General features: G+C 41.7%; 1 protein-coding gene across 1 annotated transcript in view; it reads left to right on the forward strand.

The window, feature by feature from the left end:
• Positions 1–23,561, forward strand: part of LOC124622750 (aminopeptidase N-like) — a 270,737-nt gene that overhangs the window by 135,823 nt on the left and 111,353 nt on the right. The window contains exon 6 of the mRNA XM_047148538.1: positions 13,657–13,846. Within this exon, the coding sequence (XP_047004494.1) occupies positions 13,657–13,846 (190 nt within the window). The remainder of the gene's footprint in view (positions 1–13,656; positions 13,847–23,561) is intronic.

The following is a 23,561-nucleotide window of genomic DNA, read 5'->3' on the forward strand; positions in this document are numbered from 1 at the left end:
CATATTTTCAATAAATTGCCAGCAACCATTACAAACTTGATTTCAGGTAAAGCATGCTTTAAACAGAGTCTGAAAGACTTTTTGATAGGCAACTCCTTCTACTCAGTTGATTAATACACTAGATTCTTGCTAATCTGCCCATTCCTGGCATGTATGGGTGCCGGATTAGCAGAAGTGCCAGATTATTGAGTGTCTGAAGTTTACTTTATTCATTTATTTTGGTTTTTATTTACTTTGAAAACATAGGAGATATAGTGTACTGTACTGTACTTTATTAAACCAAAGGATATAATTTTAAAACATAGAGGATATACTTTGTTAAATCAAAAAATAAATTAATTTTCAAAGAAAACTTTGTCCTTGATTGTATACTGTACATAATTATACAGTCATATCATTCACTGTGAAACATGTCCCCACTTTTAACTGTCACAATGATGATACGTGATGGTGGCATGCTTTATCATGCAACTGCTTTACAAGCATTACATCGGTACTGGATGTATCTGATTACTGTATAATGCAATACTCTAGGAAGACCTCAGCAAATTCAGTGCCAGCAGCATGAGAAATCTTCATGCTCTCCCCTCCTGTGTCCTCTTCTTCATCACTTTCATCATTACTTTCTTGCACACTTTTGATTATTTCTTCATCTGTTAAAGTTTGGTCCGTATCACATTTAGCCATGTAGCAACATCTTCATCACCAATTTCTCCTCCTCCTGGAAGGTTGTGGAATACATCAGTGTACAAAGTAATTAATAATACCAAATTGACTCGCTCATTGTTGTCACTCACTACTGGATCCAACTTGGCACCAATGGATGACCATTATTTTCTCCAGTTCTTCATTATGGTAGTGCTCTCCACTTTATCCCATGCTTCAGCTGCTTGGAAAACAACATCACATATGTTAATTGCTTTCCATGCCTTCAGCGTAGTCTCGATAGAGTTGTTTGCACTTTTGTTCAGCAATGAGACGAGAAGTGAATGTCGATAAGGGTATTTAATTGATTCCAAAATTCCCTGGTCCATGGGCTGAATTAGGGCTGTCACGTTCGGTGGGAGAAAGAGTGCTTGTATACCATCGGACTTTAGAGAAACATCTGGAGGTTGAGTGGGAGCATTGTCAGTTAGAAGGATAGCTTCCAGTGGAAGATTTTTCTTATTTAGCTCTTTTCTCACTGTTGGTATAAAGGTTTTGTGGAACCAGGAAGAGAATATTTGTCTGTCCATCCACGCTTTCTTCTGAGCACAATACTGCACTGGTAGAGCATTTATGTTAGTGTATTGAAAACAGTGTGGATGTTGGGATTTTCCAGTCACCATAAGCAGTAGTTTATGACTCCTATTAGCAGTACAACACGCCATTAATGTTACACGATGTTTCTGTCGCTTGTAACCATGAGCTTCCTTCTTGTTCTTGGCAGCTAATGTTTTTGAAGGAAGCATCTTGTAGAAGAGTCCTGTTTCATTGGCATTATACAAGGCATCAGCAGTTAAATCTTCTTCCTGTATCATCTTTCATATCTTGCTTACAATCTCATCAGCATCCTTATCGTTAGCTGAGTGACTTTCCCCAGTGACTGTCAGCTGCCGAATGCCATGTCATTTTTTCCTGTTTGATAGCCGACCTTCCCTCAATGCAAACAAGTTACTACCACCAAGTTGTTTGTTAAATTCAGCTGCTTTTTCCTTTATAATCAGTCCACTGAATGGAATTCCTTTCCTGCATTGTTGTATGAACCATCTGTAAACAGCTACATCCAGTTCTTCATTCTCATTCTTTCGCATAGCCTTCCATTTTTCCAACTCACTATCCATTTGTCTTGAGTACTGTCAAATATCATCTTCTTTCTGTTTGATCTCATAAATAGTTGCTCATCCAGCAAAAGTTGCTCAGCAGCAATGGCTTTCTGCAAAGAACCTTGATTTAACTTGTCTAAAATTTCAAGTTTCTGCTTGAGGTCTGGTCTAATGTGGTTCCTTTTAGAAGACATGTTTCCAAACTGTAAAGAACACTACAATTTCAAATACAGTATATAAAGCATTGTTTAACTAAGCATTGTATAAGCTAAGCATTGTTTAACTAAGCATTGCTTAACTAAGCATTGTTCAACTAAGCATTGTTGTACACTATACTTCATTGTGCATGTTTTTGGATGTGCACTGAATTACTGAGAGTCCGGACTACTGAGGGCCAGATTAGCAAGAGTCTAGTGTATCTTAACAGATAATGTTAAGCCATCTCGAGGAAAAATGTCTGTTAGATTTCAGTTTTGACAGCACTTGGTCACAACAGTCAAGATAAGGTCGTTTTTGTATGATAAATTTATTAGCAGTACATAACAATGTTTCATTCTGACAGCGTGGGAGAGTAGTATGTGTTATATTCAAATGTTTTATGTTTTTATGTTATACTTTCTGAAATGTTCCACACACATGAGAATCACCTCATTTTTTGGGTCTATCGAACAAAAACTGACTCTCATCTGATCTAATCTAATCTAAACTGGGAAGTCACATAATTTAAATGTGACACCCAACTGGTACACATCAACAAAACATTGATAATGACACTTAAATAATACACAGTTGCCCAAAACAAGATAATTTGGGAGGACATGTGATTTAAATGTGACTCCTAACTGGTACACACCAACAGAGACGTTGACAATGAGTGTTAATAAAAAAATACAGTTGCCCAAAATACAAGATAATCTGGGAGGAGATGCAATTTAAGTGTGACTTCCAACTTGTACACACCAGTAGAAACGTTGACAATGACCTTTAATGAATATACTAACAGACAAAATTCAAGGCAAGCTGAGGATTATGGCAGGCAGCTATCATAGCCAACAAGGAACAAGCAGACAAGTTTCACAATGAGTGGAGTTAGCTAATCACTGTAGATCAAGGAAAGGCTGAACAGCTTATATTGAGAAGTAAAAGGCCTTAAACTTAATATGCTCAGAAATAGTAAAAAGGGTGCAAGGTTTAATTGAGTAGTTAAAGTGCATATATGGTGAGGAGGAGCTTTGACCTTGCAAAATATTCTGTAAACCTCATGAGTTCATTAAATTCACCAAATAGGTCAGACTACTGCTAGAATGTGTTTTAAAACTGTAACGGACTTTGCTGCATTCCAAAAGACTTGAGAAGAAGGACTTGTCACCAAGAATAGTAAGCTGGGCTTTAGTGCCAGAAGAGTATTCCTACACCATTGAACACCGATCTGCAGTGCTGATAACCCAGTGTTGAGCACCTGTAAGCTCTTTCCTTCCAACCTATCTGGTTCTAGGATAAAACAAGTAGATGCCTTAAGTCCTTGTGTAGATGTACTGTCTGGTTTTGCAGGCGGTTTTATAGTCAGAATCAGGGAAGCTCAAGAGAAGGACAATGGTTTAGCTGCAATCAAGAAAATTCTCAAGTGACAGCGTAATGAAAGCTTTTTAATGAGAGATTGGATTCTTTTCAGCTTCTGTGACAGAAGCGAGACTTAATGGTTCCACACACTATGTAATGTGAAATAATCTAGCTTGTGTGTGAGAAAGGTCATTATCCAGTTAAGTGAACTAAAGAGGAAGTAAAACAAGATAATTATATACCAGATTTGACTGACAAGTGAAAAGAGTGATCTTCAATGGTGTAAAATGTTTAATTGTGAATAAGAAATCAGGAAAGAAGGAAGGTTTCCTTCATTCCTTATTCAAACAAAGTGTGCCATTATATATTATCAAATGGATCACTTCAATCAATGCGCAAAGGATACAACCACATTCTATGTGGTATTTATCAAGTTTACCTGGCTACATCCTGTAAAGACTACAAAATCAACAGAAGCAGTTGGTAAAATGGAATTATGGAATACTAATTTTGGGAATCCCGACCAAGTAATTACTGATAGAAGAACTTGCTTTACTTCTCAAGAATTCAAGGAGTACTACACCATAGAAGAAATTGAACACATTTTAAGAATGACATGACTACCTACAGCCAATGGACAGGGTGAGAGGATCAGTTCTATGTACTTTGGTTAAAATCATTTCTAAGCTAAATATTGATAGCCCTAATGAATTGTGCAAGGTGGTAGCATCATTTCAATATGCCATGATTCAGTATATAACAGAAGTATTGGGAAGGCACCAATTGAACTTTGGATAGATGCACACAAAGACTGATTTTCATATTACAAACTTATTAGAAGAAGAAATTATTAATTCATTTGAAGAGAGATGCAATAAACAGAAAAAAGCTGCTAAGCTACACATCAGCAAGGTGCAAGAAGAATGTTGCACTAGCTTCAATTGACACCATAAAAAGATTCCAAGTACAAAGTTGATGACTTGATGTCAATAAGATAAACACAAACTAGACAAACATCAAAACTGAATGCCAAGAATTTAGGTTCCTCTTGAGCTACAAAAGTTGAAACTAATGATACCTATGATGTATGCTGAGAAGATGATAACCATGAGGGTCCCAGGATGACAACAACAACATGTGCTGATGCTGAGAAGGTGATAACCATGAGGGTCCCAGGATGACAACAATAACAAGTGCTGAATTTATACAACCCTTACTAAGTGACAATTCATCATCCAAATTGGACTGTTGTCAGGATGACTGAATGTGGGATCTGAATAGATGAGTTTAAGGGTTTCCCTGCTGACAAGACAGGTGACCTGCCAGAGAAGCTGAATATTACACAGTAGTTTTGTGTGTTTGTGGAGAAACAATATTCATGGAAAAACAAGAGTTTACTGATTAAGTTCTTTTGTTTCTTTAGACTGTTCAGTACTAAATTTTGTAAACAGGAAATTAATAAATAGTTCTTCATGAACGTTTGAACTGTTTTTCCTGTGACTGTGTATGTTTAGGTGCTACTTATACCAAAGTTAGCTTTTCTGGCGTTGAGGACTACTTCCAACTTGCTGGACATTCGATGTTGCCAAGTGACAAAGATATCGCCATTGTGGGGAGGTATCATTACTCCCGAGGACAGTATCACAGGTGGGCACTAAGTTCTATCTCAACAGCTCCCAGAAGTTGAAAGGCCTGTGGCAATGCCAGCTAGGGAGATGCACTGAGCGAGTTGTAGGAAACACAGAAGCTATCGCACCTGAGGTCTGCAAACAAAGTGTAATGACGTCGTGAAAGCTGTGGGATACCATTGTACTAGTTGGCAGAAGTCTGAAATCACTAGGAGAAATGACAGTAAGGGAAAATGAGGACACATGATGTCACAGCCACTTGTGCCACCACAGAGCACATGGGATGCACTAACATAAATACCTCACTCTCGTTAACAAATGTCCGATTGCCGAGTGCCACATGCTGAGTGTCAAATGCCGACTGCCCAGTCTGTACTCTTGGCCTTTGCGTCAGTTGCAGCTGTGTGGTGAGAGTGGAGGCTCAACCTCCAACCTGCCCAGCTATCTCTGATCATCTGGGTACCGCAAGTCTGGCTGGAAGGACACTGTGGGCTGCTGCCAGCTGCACTGCCACCTTCCAACATGAGACTGACAGGGCGTGGCAGCCATCACCATCCCGCAAGCCTGCCGGAGGCTCGACCTGCGGGACCTGGACACTGTCCATCATCTGCCCTTAAGAGGGGAGCAGGCAGAGAGGGGGGGGGGGGGCTGCTGCTGTTGATCTAATTGCTGTGGAGACACTGACGCTGCCAGCCCCCGTCTCCTAAATGGGGGCTGAGAGCTGACCCCTGTGTGCCAGCGAGCACTTCAGGTGGATCTGGGGGTGTGACTCCCGAGTGAAAATCTTCTTCATTGATGAGAATGCTTTGGAGATTGATATGTAGAGCTGGAGGTCACTGGAGTCCACAGGTCTGTGGCTGCCCCATGATGTAATGGTCACCCACCTGATGCTTTACTGGGCTTACAGTACTGCGAGGTGAGTGCAGGATGGCCTGCTGTCAGTGACAAGGCACCACTCTGCTGGCTCGGTTGTAGTACAGTGCTTCAGAAGGCAACCCTGTATAAATGCATAATAAATGTGCTATTTTCAACTATGTTTTCTTGGTTCTCTTGAACAAAACTAGGACCTTTCCATCACATCCCGCTTAGCTCTCTGCTGACAACTACAGGCATCTGAGCAGACCCTACAGTATATTTTCTGACAAATGCAGTTTATATGTGCCCCTAAAGACTGGGTGGCATCTTGAAGTGCGGCCAAAAGTGGCCATTTTGTGTCTGTGTTATGTCATCAAAAGATTTTGTATAGACCAGTGACATAAGATCTGTGTTTAGTCAGAATAATATTTCAGAATAAGGGCACTGTGGATTACTGTGAGCTGCCGTATGGCTCGTACTCACTACAGATGAGCTGGGGATACTGTTAGTACCAAATACATCTCGTGGGGAAGACTGGCAGAAAGTCAAGTGAAACAAATGAGGTTGGCCTCCAGCATTACAAGATACCAGTCTTTGAATGAAGTATTCTGTGTCACTTCCAGCTCACCAATGGAAGAAACACAATCTCATATCTGCACTGACTTAGTTACCACTTATTCATGAAAACTTGTACAGAGCCATAAATACTAAGCAAACATTTACAACTGTGAAATTACAATAAATCCAGACCTTTAGCTACTTACAGGCGTTGATAAATATCAACAGGGCCAGTTGAAAATGTGTGCCCGGACCAGGACTCAAACCTAAGGTCTCCTGCTCACATGGCAGATGCTCTATCCATCTGAGCTATTGAGGACACAGATGATAGTGTGACTGCAGGGACTTACCTCTGGCACATTCCCCATGAGACCCAAATTCCAAACTACTGTCCACACACTACATTTGTAGTGTCCCTGCCCACTATACTCATTTCTCGCAGCAGTCAATCTACCGATTTCCGTAAGAGTTTGCACTGAAGAAGATCATTGGCCAGTAAGCCTTGTCTATACGAAGATGGTATCTTGGACATGTCCTAAAGAACAGATACCATCTTCATATATTCATATATTCATATTTTCAACTGTGGATGAGTATGTACATAGATCTGCAGGTGAGATGTGATGACTTTCAGCAGTGCTGTGATAATTGCAGGAAAACAATGGTTTGCCATAAAATATGGTCACAACTGCTAAGAAAATATAAAGATATGTATATTATTAATTCAAAGTTTGTATTTTTTCAGTTTATTTCTATGCTTAAGTGTTTGAACAGTAAATACCAGTTGCGTCAATAATAAAAAGTCAGTACTTTTGAAACCGAGTATCTGCATTCAAATCTAATGTGGATTAGCATTATATTTCACCATATCCTTCATTCTAGCCTATTTGCATCCATATAGCATTATTCATGGTCTTGGCATTCCGCCTCGACAACATAGTGTTTACTTTGGAAACAGGCCTTTATCCCACAATTGACATCCAAAATATTACGGTGTCACCATGACTAGATCACTGAGATTCAAGAATCATCTGTCAAACACAGCTAGCCAACTTAAAAATGCCAACAACATCTTGCAGAAACTTGCCAACACTTCAGGGGGACCTTCAGGCACCACACTACTGGCTTCAGTTTTAGGTCTAGTCTATCAGGTAGCAGAATGCTGTGCACCAGTCTGACTCGACAATACTCACACTGGTCTCATCAGTGTCTAACTGAATCAAACTGTGCTCCGTATAACAGGCTAAATAAAGGCGACTCCCCTGCAGATTCGTGGGTTAAAATAGGCCCAAGTTATTCCTGCCTGTTGTAAGAGGTGACTAAAATGGGTCTCACATGTTTCAGTCTATATGTGATGGTCCCCTGTAGGGTTTGACTTTCATTGTACCAAATGTTCCTGAAGAGCGAGCCAATTGGGGAAGGGCACCTTACATGGTGCATCGTGTCCATCTTGCACTGAGACCTTCAGCATTCTTTATCATTGTGGCTTTGCAGTTCTACTCATTTTCCATCTCTTGGGTGAGGACACCTTCCTAGGTGCGTTTTCCTTCATCCACTATGCAGTGTCATTTTCTGCGCTGATGCTGACCATGGACTTCTTTGTACCTCATATCCAGCACAGTAGCCAGTCTGTTGTGGTGGGGCCATCATGTACACTGCTGGTTGTAGCCCCCAACTACACAGAGATCACTCTGCTGATGCCTGCACCGTTAACTCCCCATGTATGCCAACGAGTAGATGCCTGTCACCCTGGGTCAACAGGACTCCCGGCAATTGCCATCCTGCCAGGTGACCTTTGCTGTGGCCAGGTGGCACCTGTGGGTAAGGCCCCTGGTTGGAGTGGGAGGCATCAGGGTGGATGACATGCCATGAAGCATACCATGTCATCACTTGCTGGTGGTCAAAACCAGCAGTCTCTAAGTGCTCCAGTTCTTAGTTTAATGTAGGGAAGTATGACCCCAAACTGTTCCCCACCCTGGCCACACCATGGGAGGAACGCCAGGCTAAGGATGGCAGCAAACCTTATTCACCCTGGTACCTTGTATGTATGAGAGCTGATGGGGAATCCTTCAATGTGATGAAGCCTCAGTTTTTTGTAGAGTATTTAGAGGACAAGTTTGAGGAGGTGAAGGAATTGTCCAAAATGCAATCTGGGTCGGTCTTGATAAAAACAGCATCCTCCGCCCAGTCACAGGCATTACTTGCTTGTGACAAGCTGGGGTATGTTTCCATTACCATCATGCCCCATAAGAGCTTAAATATGGTCCAGGGTATTACATTGTACAGAGACCTTCTTTTGCAGTTTGATGATGAGCTGCGTGCCAGTTTAGAGTGGCGAGGTGTCCATTTTATCTGGTGTGTCCATCGGGGTCTGAAGGATAATCAGGTGTCCACTGGTGCCTTTATCTTGGCCTTCGAGGGTGACACACTACCCAAGAAGGTCAAGGTGATGGTCTATTGCTGTGATGTCAAGCCATATATCCCTCCCCCAATGTGGTGCTTTAAGTGCTGACTTCCAGCATCACCTGTTGAGATTATGAACGTTCTTCACATCACAATACCCCATGTGCCCTGCCTCCCATCTGTCTCAACTACAGAGAGCACCATTCCCCTTGCTCACCAGGCTGCAGGATTTTACAGAAATGAAAATCATGGAATACAAGACCCTGGACTGACTGACTTACATTGAAGCTAAGAGGAAATTTGAATGCCTACATCTTGTGTGTATGGCATCCTCTTATGCCACCATGATCACAAAAGTTCTAGTCCCATCAGTTCCGCCAATTCCAGTCAGTTATCTGAGCTGTAAGACTACACCTGCCCCTTGCTGGTGGGGGTCACTTCCCTACCTGTTGCTCACACATCACCTACCTCGGGAGCACTGCCCCCCATATATAGCTCGAGCCTCTGTGTCAGAGAATTACCCCCTCAGCCTTTCACACTCTTAAACAGCAGATGGAAGGGACAGTACTCTCATTCATTGAATGTCACAGTGAACCCTATAATGATCCATTTACAGAGTGGGAGCTCCTCGGTGCCCTTGCGCATTGCCCTGACACAGCTCCTGGGCCAGATCAGATCCACAATCTCTCAGAGACTGCAAGTGACATCTCCTCATCATCTTCAAGCAGATCTGGTGTGATGGCATCTTTCCATCGCAGTAGCAGGAGAGCACCATTATTCCAGTGCTCAAAGCCGGTAAAAACCCGCTTGATGTGGATAGCTATCGGCCCATCAGCCTCACCAATGTTCTTTTTAAGCTGTTAGAATGTATAGTAAGTCAGCACTTGCGTTGGCTCCTAGATTCACAGGGCCTACTGGCTCCATACCAGTGCGGTTTCCACCATGGCTGCTCTGCCACTGATAATCTAGTGCCCCTCGAGTCTGCCATCCAAACAGCCTTTTCCAGACACCAGCACCTGGTTGCCATCTTTTTTGATTTATGGAAAATGTATGACATAACCTGGTGACATCATATCCTTGCCATTTTATATGAGTGGAATCTCTGGGGCCCACTCCCGATTTTTATCCAAAACTTCCTGTTGCTCCATACTTTCCATGTCCAATCTGGTGCCTCCCATAGTTCCCCCCATATCCAGGAGAATGGAGTCCTGCAGTGCTCCGTATTGAGTGTCTCTCTATTTTTAGTGACCATTAACAGTCTAGCAGCAGCTATAGGGCCATTGGTCTCACCTTATCTGTATGCAGACGACTTCTGCGTTTCATACTGCTCCTCCAGTACTGGCATTGCTGAGTGGCGCCTACAGGGAGCCATCTGTAAGGTGTAGTCATGGGCTCTAGCCCACGGCTTCCAGTTTTCAGCCACGAAGTCATATGTCATGCGCCTCTGTCGTCATCGTACCATTCATCCAGAACCAGTACTTTACCTTATGACAACCCACTCATGGTAGTGGAGACATATTGATTCTTAGGAGCTGGCCAAAGTGGCCGTGCGGTTCGAGGCGCTACAGTCTGGAACCGAGTGACTGCTATGGTCGCAGGTTCAAATCCTGCCTCGGGCATGGATGTGTGTGATGTCCTTAGATTAGTTAGGTTTAATTAGTTCTAAGTTCTAGGCAACTGATGACCTCAGAAGTTAAGTCGCATAGTGCTCGGAGCCATTTGATTCTTAGGACTGGTTTTCAATACTCGATTGACTTGGCTTCCTCATCTTCGTCAGCTTAAGCAGCAGTGCTGGCAGCACCTCAATGCCCTCTGCTGCCTGAGCAACACCAACTGGGGTGCAGATCACTCTTTGCTGCTGCCGCTTTACAGAGCCCTTGTTCAGTTCTGCCTTGACTATGGAAATGTGGTTTATGGTTTGGCAGCGCCCTCAGCATTGCATTTACTTGACCCAGTGCACCACTATGGAGCTCGACCAGTGACGGGAGCTTTTGGGATGAGTCCCTTGGTGGAGGCTGGAGTCCCTCCATTGCAGATCAGACATGCACAACCACTCGCCAGTTACATCTGAATTACTATCTCCTTTTCCCAACCTCAGCAGTTCATCTCCTGCATCAGCGGCCCAGGTCAGGGCTTACGATTGTGGTTGGCATCCGATCCATTCTTTCTGAACTGTAGTCCTTTCCTCTACCACCTCCACTCAGGATCCATCCGCATACACCTCCATGGTGTATACCTAGGCCGCAGCTTTGTCTGGACCTTTTGCATGGACCCTAAGGACTCTGTTAACCCCATGGCTCTCTACTTTCACTTCCTCTTGATTCTTGATGTGTTCCCGGGTTCTGAAGTAGATTACATCAATGGCTCGATGGCTGATGGTCACATTGGCTTCGCCTACATTCACATTCACGTTGTCATTAATTTTAGCAGATAATACCTCATTGGCTGATTTAGTTTTACCTTTTACACATTTTAGCGCCTGTCCCTTGCCCGTTTGTTGTCCTTCTGTCATTCTTGTGGTTTTTGCTTTCTCCTGGTATTGTGCTATACGTCTCCTTTGTTTTCTTCTTTCCCTTGTGGAATTGTTTTAACGGGAACAAGGGACTGATGACCAAGCAGTTTGGTCCCTTCCCACCCTCTTTTAAACCAACCAACCAAATAAAGGCAACCCAACCTGTTGGCTACTCCCACTAAACAATATAGCTCCTCCCCATCTGCAACAAGAAAAATTACTCGTTATAGAACTCAAAAAGATGAAGAACAGCTCTCTTCTACAAATCCACCAAGATATGGATGAGACAGACACCCCCTGCCTTTCATAAAATGCCCTGCCTCACCACCACACCACACAGATATAATAAGTAAAGTAAATTCTGGTCTGCCGTAAACAAGAAAAGCAACACATTGGTTTCTGAAAATTGGTTGGTCTTATTCAGCATTCCAACACACCACATTGTTCCGCACTCTTTTGGCTATGAGACCCTATTTTTCAACATAATCTCCATTCAGAGCGATGGGCTTATACCACCGCACTGGGAGGGCCTGTATGTCTGCACAGTACCGCTCTACTGGTAGACATCGGAGCCAATGTCTGGCTGCATCAATAATGCCTCCATCATCCATGTACTGCTTCCTGTAGAGTTCATATTTCATTGGACCAAACAGATGGACGTAAGGAGGTGCAAGATCCGAGCCGTAAGTGTATGAAAAAGAATAGTCTACTGAAGTTTTGTGAGCTCCCCTCAGGTGCATAGACTTGTGTGAGGCCATGCATTGTCAGGGAGAAGGAGAATCACATTTGCATTTTTGTGGTGACAAATATGCTAGAGTTGTTTCTTCAATTTCCTGACCGTAGCAAAGTAAAACGTAGAGTTGATCATTGCACCATGATGGGTGACATCAGACAGAATAAACACTTTGAGTCCCAGAAGACCATCACCATGACCTTACCAGCCAAGGGTACAGCTTTGAACATTTTCTTTCGAGGAGAAGTGGTGTCATTGTTGGTTCAAAGTGATGAAGTCATGTTTCATCATCTGTGATGATGTTTGAAAAAAAAAATTGTTGCCATCAGCCTTGTAACATGCAAGCTGTTGCACACAGGTGGTCCTTCGTTACTCTTTACGGTCTTCTGGTAGGCTGTGGGAAAGCCTGTGGGCACACACCTTTGAGTGCCACAACTGGTGGATGAATGTGTCAGCACTACCTACAGACATCTCCAGCTGTGCAGCGAGATGTTTGACTGATACAATGATCCCCTCAAATGAGAGGGTCCGCACATTCCAACATTGCAGGAGTCGTGGCTGTGTTTGGCTGGCCGGCATGCAGGGGTTTGGACAGGTACACGTGACCTAGTTGCGATGATGACAGATGTTTTGTCCAACCTCTTGCCATGCTTTTTTTGAGTGCCAGGTCTCTGTAGACATTCTGCAGCACCTACGAATAACTGTGATGCTCTGGTTTTCTGTCAAAAGTAGCTCGATGACAGTTCTCGTCTTGGAACACACCTCCATTCCACATGGCATTTTGAACACTACAGTTGCAGTGACACTTATTGGAACTTCATGAAACCATAGAGGCTGAAGCAGGAATATTCCATGATGTCCCACAACAAATTTCATGTTTTTGCAACAGAAATTGGCAGAGAAAAAAAAATATTTTGCATTACTTCTTCAATGTCCCTCATAGAATACCAAAAAACTGTAACAGGTGTAATTTTTGAGAATATTCTCACGAAGAAGCAGTGGTCCAGCTAAAAGTACTTTAAAAGTTGATTGAAAAGAGTCTCAACCACAATAAAATATTTATTTACAGTGGTTACCGGTTTCAGTTAGAATGTGACTGTCTTCAGACCACTTACACCACAATGGTAGATGGTGGCAGTGAATGGAGCAGGTGTTACAGCTCCATGAATGTCAACTGAATGTCTGTATAGATCAGAGAAGGCAGCTTCTCTGAAGTGCAAGAGTGGAGCTGCTAGGCAAACCGTAAAACGTTCAGTTTGAGATTGCAGTCACTTGTGACTGCTCCATATTTCGCACACGCTACAGAAATAACCATAGAATGTATCAGCAACATGGACATTCAGCTGTTCTTGTTCTCACAATTTTGAGGTTTTATCTATTTTTATATTTTTTATTTTTTCGTTTTATATGGTCTGTATGCTTTATGTGCATACTTAATCTTTGTATTGTAGACTATTTACATGTAATTACCTCATGTGATGTAGTGAGCCATAAACTAAATAAATAAATAAGCATTATTAACAAAATTTTAAAATAGCTGTGGACTCATTCTAGGAACTAACTTCATTTAAACTGAGCTGTAATTTTTTGTCTCGACGGCAGGCCAGGTACCTGCTGAAGCGCCCAGAGAACAGCACTTACTCCACTCCTTGGCCCTCACTCGTCTCCTATGTGGTGGGCACAGACTTCCAGCAGACAGCCACCAAGAGTGTATGGGTCATGGGGGAGGAACCGACCACCATAGACGGTTTAGCAGTGGAGGAGCCACTGTTCCTCAACCTCAACTGGACAGGTATGCCATTCCAAAAGGGGAGATTGGGGGGGGGGGGGGGGTACCCAGTGACATGAACTGGTTCTCAGTCTGTAGGAAGAAGATACCTGACAGCTGGAAGCTGTGTTGCCAGCTTTCAGCCAAAAAGTGCAGCCAGATCCAGGTGCAAAAAATATCCAACTACACAGCTATGGTGACACTGAAATATTGCCATGGAGATGCGTACAATATCATGTAATGTAATTGGTCAAGGTAGACACCCCAAGAAGCCATGCTGAGCCCACTGCAACAGTCAGGGATCTCCTACATCCACTACATCTACATTACTACTCCACAATTCATGCATAAGTGCTGGCAGCAACCAATTTCTCTCTGTTTCGCTACCCTTTGACTCTTGAACACCATGTGTAAAAAATGAACACTTAAATCTCTCCATGTAAGCTCTGATTTCTCTTACTGTGTTACAGTGATCATTTATCCATATGTAGGTGGGTGTCAACACAATATTTTTCACATTTGGAGCAGAAAGTTGTAGACTGAAATTTTGTGAAGAGGTTTCACTGCAACAAAAAATACCTCTGTTTTAATGATTGCTATCCTACTTCCATGTTATATTCATGACACTTTGTCCCCTATTTTGTTATAATACAGAATGAGCTTCCCTTCTTTGAATTTTTGATGTCCTCTGTCGGTGTTATGTGGTATGGATCCGACACCGCACATCAGTTTTCCAGAATTGAGCAGATGAATATAGTGTAGGCAGTCTCTTTAGCAGATCTGTTGCGTCTTCTAAGTGTAATGCCAATAAAACGCCATCTTTGGTTCATCTTCTTCACCACTATTTTTAACTTTTTCATTCTAATTTCACTTGTTGGTAATTGTAATACCAATACATTTAGTTGAGTGGCTGCCTTTACATATGTGTGAAATTTAACGGATTCTTTTTGGTACTCGTGTGGATGACCTCACACTTTTTATTGTTATAGCTAGTTGCCACTCTTTGTACTAAACAGATATCTTATCTAAATCATTTTCTAATTTGTTTTGATCTTCTGATGATGTTCCTAGATAGTAAATGACAGCATTATCTGCACACAGTCTAACCAGGCTGCTCACATTGTCTCCTAAATTGTTCATATAGATTAGGAACAAGAGAGGGCTTATAACACTTCCTTGGGCAATGGCAGATAGTGCTTCTGTTTTACTCAACGACATTCCATTGATTTTTATTGAACAGTGATCTTTCTGACAGCAAATTGAGAATCCAGTCATACAACTGAGATGATACTCCGTAGGCACACCACTTGATTAGAAGCCGCTTGTGAGGTACAGTGTTAAGAGCTGTCTGGAAATTTAGAAATACAGAATCAGGTTGAGATTCCCTGTTGATAGCAATCATTATTTAATGTGAGTAAATACCTCCTATTTAACAATAAAAATATTTTCTGAGTTTGTGGCGACTGTGTGTCAACAGATCATTCTCTTCGAAGTAATTAGTAATGTTCAGACACAGTATTTGTCCCAAAATTCTACTGCAAATTGACTACAGTAGTCTTCAGTTCAAAGACTGGTTTGATGCAGCTCTTTGCACCAGTTTATTTGGTGTAAGCCCCACCATGTCTGCATCAATACTGCACACTACAAGGCCTTCCCAAACAGACACGACCCCTTTACCTACCCCCTCCCCTTCCCCCCAGACCTTGTACCTAGTGTGGAAACACATTTCTCATGTCACATCCTCACACACCCCTAATCCTTCAACCACCACCAAGAATCAGGTGCAAAGTAGCGCCCCTCTCATCACCCTGTATTACCACAGATGGGAGCATCTGAACTGTATCCTTTGCGAGGGATTCAGTTATCTATCATTGTGCCAAGAAATGAGGGACATCCTACATGCAATCCTTGCCACCCCTCCTAAAACCATATTCTATCAGCCACACAACTGGTACATCATTCCTGTTCTGTCACTACACCACTCTCACTCCCAACCCATTCCCTAGGGGTCACATCCCGTGGAGGTGCACGACCCATCTGGCACATCCTACTCCAATCTTGTCACAGGCTTATCTGATCCCATCACAGGCAGAGCCACCAGTTGAAGCAGCCATGTCACATACCAACTTTTCTGCTACTTCTGTGCAGCAGAAATGAAGGCCGTGCTCACCATGTGTAGCATCTCTGAGAGGGCTGGTTTGTATGGAGCAGAGTAGAGGGTCCGAATCAGAGGCTCGGATGGTTCTGCAACTGTGCAGGCTGCAGATTCCTTGAGTTGCACCACAGGGTGGTGGGATTTACAATTCTGCTTAACAGATGTGTTACGTTACTCATGTGTAGTGGGGACTATGTGGTGGGGACTTGGCAGTCTTTTAGGTTTGGAGGGTTTCAGGAATGTGCAGAAATGGCTTCAGATTCAAAGGGTGCAGGAAAACACAGAATGAGCGTAGTCCCAGTGGCAGTCAGTATTGTAGTTGTAAATGGTCGTAGCTGTGTTGCAACACAGCCAGACCTGCAACTGCTGATAGAAAGCAGTGAAGCTCAAATCATTATAAGCATCAAAACCTGGCTAAAGGCAGAGATAAGCTCAGCTGAAATTTTTTAGAGAAACATAATGACATTCAGAAGTAATAAGTTTACAGTGTTGGCGATGGAGAGTTTATCTTGTAGTAGTTCATCTTGTAGTGAAATTGAAATAGGTAGTTCCTGTGTGTTAGCAAGGGTACAGATTACACTTTACAATCAGAATAAATTAGTATTTGGTTCCTTTTACAGACCCTCTGACTCAGATGAATCAGCTGTTGATGAAAACGTGAGTCTCATTTCAAGAAGTACCTTACTAAGAGACAATCTCCACTCCTTCCAAACTAACTATGTAAGTGTAAAGCAGATGTAGCTTAAATTCAGAGAAATAGTATCAGTGAGAATTGAGAGATTTATATAAAATAAATGGAGATAAGATGCAGGTGGTTCACTATGGTACACAAAACAGGTCAGAACACTGTTGAACACAGTTGCAAAAAAAAAAAGTTATCATCGTGTCAAAGTTAAAAGAATGAAAATCTCCAAGACTGGTGACATTTTAGTGAAGCTCAAAGCTTAACACAGACTTCAAAGTCAGATGTTTTTAATAGCATTCACAATGAAACTCAGCCTCAGCATCTGGTGAAAATCCAAAAGGATTCTGGTCGTATGTGAAGTACATCAGTGGCAAGACACAAACAATACCTTCACCACATAATACCAATGGTAACATTACCAGCGGCCGTGGCACTGCAGCAGAGTTACTTAACACATCTCCCAAATTCCTTCAGCAAGGAAGATTAAGTAAATATTCCAGAATTTTAATTTAGACTAGATATAAACATGAGTAACTTGGAGATGTCATGAAGTAGTTTAAATAACTGAAGAAAGTTAAGTCTTCTGGTCCAGACAGTATATCAATTAGGTTCCTTTCAGAGTATGCTGATACAATAGCTCCTTACATAGCAAGCATATAGAACCAGTCACTCTACACAGAGTCTGTTGCTAAAGACTCACACCAATACTGAAGGAAGGAAATAGGAGTAATACAATGAAGTACAGATCCATATCGCTGACACTGATTTGCAGTAGAATTTTCAAACATATACTGTATTCAGATGTTATGAACTACTTCAAAGGTAACTGTCTACTGAGACATAGCATGGATTCAGAAAAAATCATTCTTGAAAAACACAACTAGCTCTTCGTTCACATAAAATAATCAGTGTTAAGAACAGGGGATCTTAAATTAATTTCTAGATTTCAGCAAGGCTTTTGACCCATTCCTCACATGTGACTGCTAATTAAATTGTGTGCCTATGGAGTATCATCTTAGTTGTGTGACAGGATTTGTGATTTCCTGTCAGAAAGGTCACAGTTCATAGCAATTGGTGAAAATCATCAAGTAAAATGGAAGTAACATCTAGTGTTCCCCAGGAAAGTGTTATAGGCCCTCTACTGTACCTAATCTGCATAAATGACATGGATATGATAAACAAGCTGGGATGGCAAACATTAAAACAAAGGCATTTTTCAGTGCACTGAGATCTCACGTAATTTAGTTCACTATCTTTCTCTCAGAAATGCAAAAATATTTTGTTGAAGCCCAACTATGTAGAGAGAAATAACAGTAGTAAGAAATTAAGAGAACTCAGACTTCACAAAAAAAGATTTGTTCATTTTTTCCACACGCTGCAAGAGTCTATGATTCACAGAGAAATATTCTGAAGGTGGTTTGATTTAGCCTCTGCGAGGCATTTTAGTGTGAACTGCAGAGTAGTCACGTAGATGTAGACGAGGATTTTTATGTGATCATGGCCACAAACTGGCCATCCATCAGAATAAGTGGCCACTGCCAACTTTGGCTGAGAAGAGAATTGAAGCCCCCCCCCCAAATGCACCAGATGATGTCCTACTGCTCTCCATTTCAACTATGGATGTATGAAGAACAATATACTAGAGTTCAATGACAGCAACAAAGCCCATGCTATCTGGAGCCTTGACTGTAGTACCAGCTTTTCTAAACAACATATGTGAGAGTTATCCTTGTAACACATCCTTCATTCCTGTAATCCTCCTGGCCTCAATCTCTGCTAACCCACTTTGCCCACATGCTTCAACCAACAGTTTACCTGTCCTCTGTCTTGCCCCTCCTTCCAGTCCAACCTTCCACGTCACTTTCCTCAGTCTTTTGTCCCACACCCCTCTGCATCAACTTCAGCTTCACTGTGTGCAGCACCTCATCTGTTACAGTTAAGATGTTTTGCATGCCTAGCCTGTGTACCTGTCATGCCCCCATTTGCATTCCTAGTTGGCACACCTGCTGAGACCCTCAAAGACTTTGGCTACATTCCTCCTGCTCCCCACCTATTTCGCCTCCTGTCCACTCACCCAACATAGCTCCCATTTAAATCCACCTGCAAACTGCAACCCCCACAGTGTGTCTCCAGCCAGATCCTGCGTCGATGCTTAAGTTCGTACTGTTTTTCCATAAGCTTAATAAACACAGAAGATTGACATAACAGAGATTTTAGTCATCAATATTCTCCTTCACTATTTACAACAGTCCGCCAGTGTTGTGATAACTTTCCCATTCAGTGGCCGCAGGAATCATGTGGTTTTGAGGCAAAGAACTCATCTGACCGTGTTTGGAGTGCATTTTTGTTCAGAAAGGAAGTTTCCTACAGTTCTGTCACATAGCAAAGGTTGGCAGCAAACTTAAACAATTGAGAGTGGCACAAAGTCAGCCAATTATCACCAATTGGAGAGGGGCAAAATTAAAGTGTGCTAGCAGTATAATTAAGCTGACTTAATGTTAGCACTATTTTAATTTGTGTTAGCTTTAACATAAAAGTGTTTTTCCTTTGTATATTAAATTAACTGTAATGTCTACTAACCATCGAGTGGTTGTGGCATTTTTTACAGCACAAGCATGCATGTAGCATGCTATGTACATGTGTGAAGAAAGCTGTCTTTATGTTATAAAGATAAACACGCCTGTGCAAAATCACAGTTTAACCTTATTTTAATTATATATCAGTCCAATGCCATATACAGGAGTTACCCCACAGTAATGACACACTTGAAGCATGAAAACAGCACAGTTGCACTACATAATAGCCAACTGCTTATTTGATTGCAAATTATCTCATATGCAACTGCTAGCTCAGATTCTGGGCCATTTTCTTGCATGGATTGTAAGTTTTCCCTCATCTAGCTCACAGTTTATATTACATTACTGTTGCTCACTTGGATATATGGCAGCACAACTTAACAATATGTTAGCTGAAACAATAATGAATGAAAGGGTACAGCCTCACAACTGTATAGCAACACTGGAACAGTACAAGGCAGTATTGTTCATGGTTGGCACTCTACACTTAGGTGCACACACTTGAGAGTTAATGTGATGGCAACCATATTTGAGTCACTTATTCCATTCAGAATTCATTCTACCATCTTAACAAAATAAAATAAATATAACAATAACAGAAATTCCAATGTGGAAAAAACTTAATATGTGTAAAGGAGAGGCAACCACTCACCTCCAGTAGTCCAGTGTGTGGCACGCAGGAATATGCGACATAAAACAGTATTAGCACAAGCTCTTTCTCTATCTCTAGCAAAAGTACACACATTCACAGAGACAATCAGTCACATAGATGGCCAAACACAAACTCCCGATGTCATGGTGACACTGATTATTCAATATAATTTTTACAAATAAAAATGTGTGCAAGATGATGTGTAAAATGTCTCATCTTAAAGAAATCTTTGGGCTGATTGCAAAACTAGTCTCAGATTTTGTGAGTTTGTGGCATTTCCAAAGTTATGGAAAATTTAATATTATTATTAATATTGTATTAGTTATATTATGATTAATATTGTGTTGATATTAATTTACGTGATCTGCTTGGGCTACAGTTGTGTGTGTAATACATGCTCTTTTGTCCTGTAGTATTATATGAATGAACATTACTTCTTGAAACAATCATTTAATTGAATTTAAATATTGCACTGCAACTTCTTCTGTTAATATGTGATATCACTTTTGAGTTAGCTAAATCATTAGGTCCCTCATGAAACCCATTATCCTATTATGATCTTTAGTTGTTATGGACACTCAGTTCATGGTATCAAAATATGGAGTGATGAATTTAACTGGTGTCGGCATTTGAAATATGGATTTGTTACCTGAGTCCTAAAATACAATTTGTTTTACTGTATAGTGTCTCTGGATAGCAATCAGGTATGTTGTGCTTTCGTTACAAACATGTCTTGTGGAAAAATGGCATTTATATAATAACAATATAAGTTAGGACCAAAGAGTGTGTTACCAGGTTTCATGAATGCCTTTGCTTTGTAATGACAGTGCACCCAGTGAAAATTATCCTGACCCAAAATGTACCTTATCACAGATATGTAATGCATGTAATTTTGGTGTTATCCTGACCACTACTGTTATTTATTCTTTGTTTTTCCTCAGTTGCTATCCATATTCAGGTACATCACTCTCTCACATTTTTCTGTATGCTACATTTTGTTAAATGTTGGAGATAAATATCTCGTTATAAATTCCAACATTTATCAGTGACCCTGACATGATCGAAAGATATCTGTTCCAGGTATGACATGAGTATTATGAAATAACCACACTGCACAGTGCGATTAAGACTCAGAGGTGCCGCAATGTGAAAGTGTGATAGCCGTGTCAGCACTCCCGTATATTTCATTCACAGTTCACACAGTGTTCTAGACTGTACCGATCGCAACACTGACAACCAGAGATGAGGTGCCAGTGAGCAGGGTAATCAGTCTCATTGCAGTGAAGCCATCTCCATTCTGGCAACAAAGTCTGGTGCTTTGATTCATGCAGTTGGAAAGCTGGTCTGTACTGGTACACGTTACTGCCGACAAGACTGAATACGGTCACATCATTACAGCACTAAATGGTGAGGTGGCCACCAAAGTGCAGGACATTTTAGCTTGAACCACCAGCTACAGAGTTGTATACAGTGCTTACAAATGCACCGATAGAGCGCACATCACAGTCTGAAACTGAGCAGTTTGAGAATTTGCTGTGGACAGAAGATCTTGGCAATCACTCATTATCGCAGTTCCAACATCATTTGCAGACACTGGTGAACGGTGCTGTTGCCAGTGACGTTCTGAGAAATATTTAGTTGTCATGCCTCCCATCAGCCTCACAAAAAATACTCACAGTGTCTGCAGGAGGGCTGCATGCAGTTGCACAGATGACTAACCACACTGTCGAAATGTATCCATCTGCAAGGGTGGTGGCTGTTGGCCCATGATTGGTTAATACCACAGTGGTGAGGTTTGCATCACTTTGAGCTTAGCTGGTGGAACTTACTATTTGAGTCACAGCTTTACAGTAGAGTACTAGTGAACACCAAGGATATCACTCAAAGTGGAGTCACAGTTCCTCACCATCAGCTACAAAATTATGCTGGTAGAATCTGCACAGAACACCATGGCCAATAGATGCGTGGACAGGAGGGTATGCATGGGGAGAGCAGTAGTGGTGGGGGCTGTGGGCAGGTACTGTAGGGGAAATGTTGAGCACTGGAGGTGAAGTACTGTTCTAAACTGAAGCCTACACTCACATTTTTGGAAATATTAAGTGAGGCCCTTCCACACCCATACTTACGCAGTGACCATTTGAAAAGAACTTTGCCTCTGCTTTAGTTAGTATCTAAAAAGAATTCTGCTGAAAATACAGCAATTTATTTCCACTTGACTTGTTAACCATTTGCAACATTGAGAGAAGTGTCACGAGTGGTGAATTTTGAGTAAAACCTACATGTTTCTCTCATTGCCATGTTAAAATTTGCTTCTTTTGTCAAAAACCAGTAAGGTACACAGTCTCCCCTTGTTAACATGTTGTGCAGATGCAAGTAGTTTATTAAGTTATTCACTGAGTAGCTGAAGAAAAGTAAGGTCAACAGCTAATGAAAAAGCATATCCTCAGCACAGAATAATTGTGTAATGTCTTCACTTATGCTGCTCCAAAACCCACAGCATTTCACATGTCAGCAGCTCTCAATGGCCTCCAAGAATTACATTCTTTCATCAAAAAAGTCTGTAGTTAGTGGAATAATGTGGAAGATAATAAAGTTTTCCATAATAACCATACAGCAAAATACTCTCCTCTTTGTGTGCTATCATTTGCCAGAATCTCATTATCATATCTCACACTGTTTGTGAAATATGAGGGATGTTGTGGATATTTCACTGTGGCTTTATAGCTGGCACAGTGGGATCACAAATGAGTCACATCAATTTTCTTGAGGCTGATGACAGATAGACCTCCACACAAGTCTGAAGAGAATTCAATATGTCAGCTACATTTCATACGAAACAACATATTGTGTAATATACACCAAATGCAAAATCATAGTGACCCCTATTTTTCATTGCATACTTCTTTGAATTTTTTGCAGTGTCTTACTCCCATATAAATATCACAGTAACTATGATCATTAATGAAATCATCATCGTATTATAATGAACCCAATGTATAGAGCTACCAGGAAAGCAAAACTGGATTTTTTTATCAAATAGTTTCCGTAAAATCATTTGAGAAAGATTGCAAGGTGTGCACCTTGATTCTGTTATTGCTGACCAGCTGAAGGTGGTAAACACTTGCTGGCCTCCCCTTCCGAATGACCAAACCAGCTCACCTAGTGGTTTGGATGAAAATTGGTCATTGTGCATTGGCCACCGTATCGTGTGCAGACTCCACCATGGACGGTCCAGTGAGGAGGCAAGGAAGTGCAACTGGCTGTGTGAAATGGGAAATGCAGTGGGAAGTAAGTAATGATGGTGACTGACTCTCCAGATAACAGCTGCCAACCTTTTGCTACCGAAAGATACACAGAACAACCATTCCTGGTGGACACAGGAGTGGAAGTGTTGATTTACCTGGCCACCCACCTGCCTCACTGTAGTCGTGAGGATTACCATCTGTTTGTTTGCTGCTAATGGCTCCAACAGTGAGACTTTCATACAGGTAACATTATCCCTCAGCCTGGGTCTCTGACACAGGTCTGAATATCAGCTAATAGTTTCCAATGTGGTGCACCTGATGCTAGGAGCAGACTTCTCATCATTTTTCATGCTGCTCCCAGATATTTGACACCGCGCTCTTCTGGACATGATGACCAGCATCAGCAGCTGGGGTCAGTTTTGTCAA

This window comes from Schistocerca americana, chromosome 7, assembly GCF_021461395.2.
Source record: "Schistocerca americana isolate TAMUIC-IGC-003095 chromosome 7, iqSchAmer2.1, whole genome shotgun sequence".
Taxonomy (NCBI): domain Eukaryota; kingdom Metazoa; phylum Arthropoda; class Insecta; order Orthoptera; family Acrididae; genus Schistocerca; species Schistocerca americana.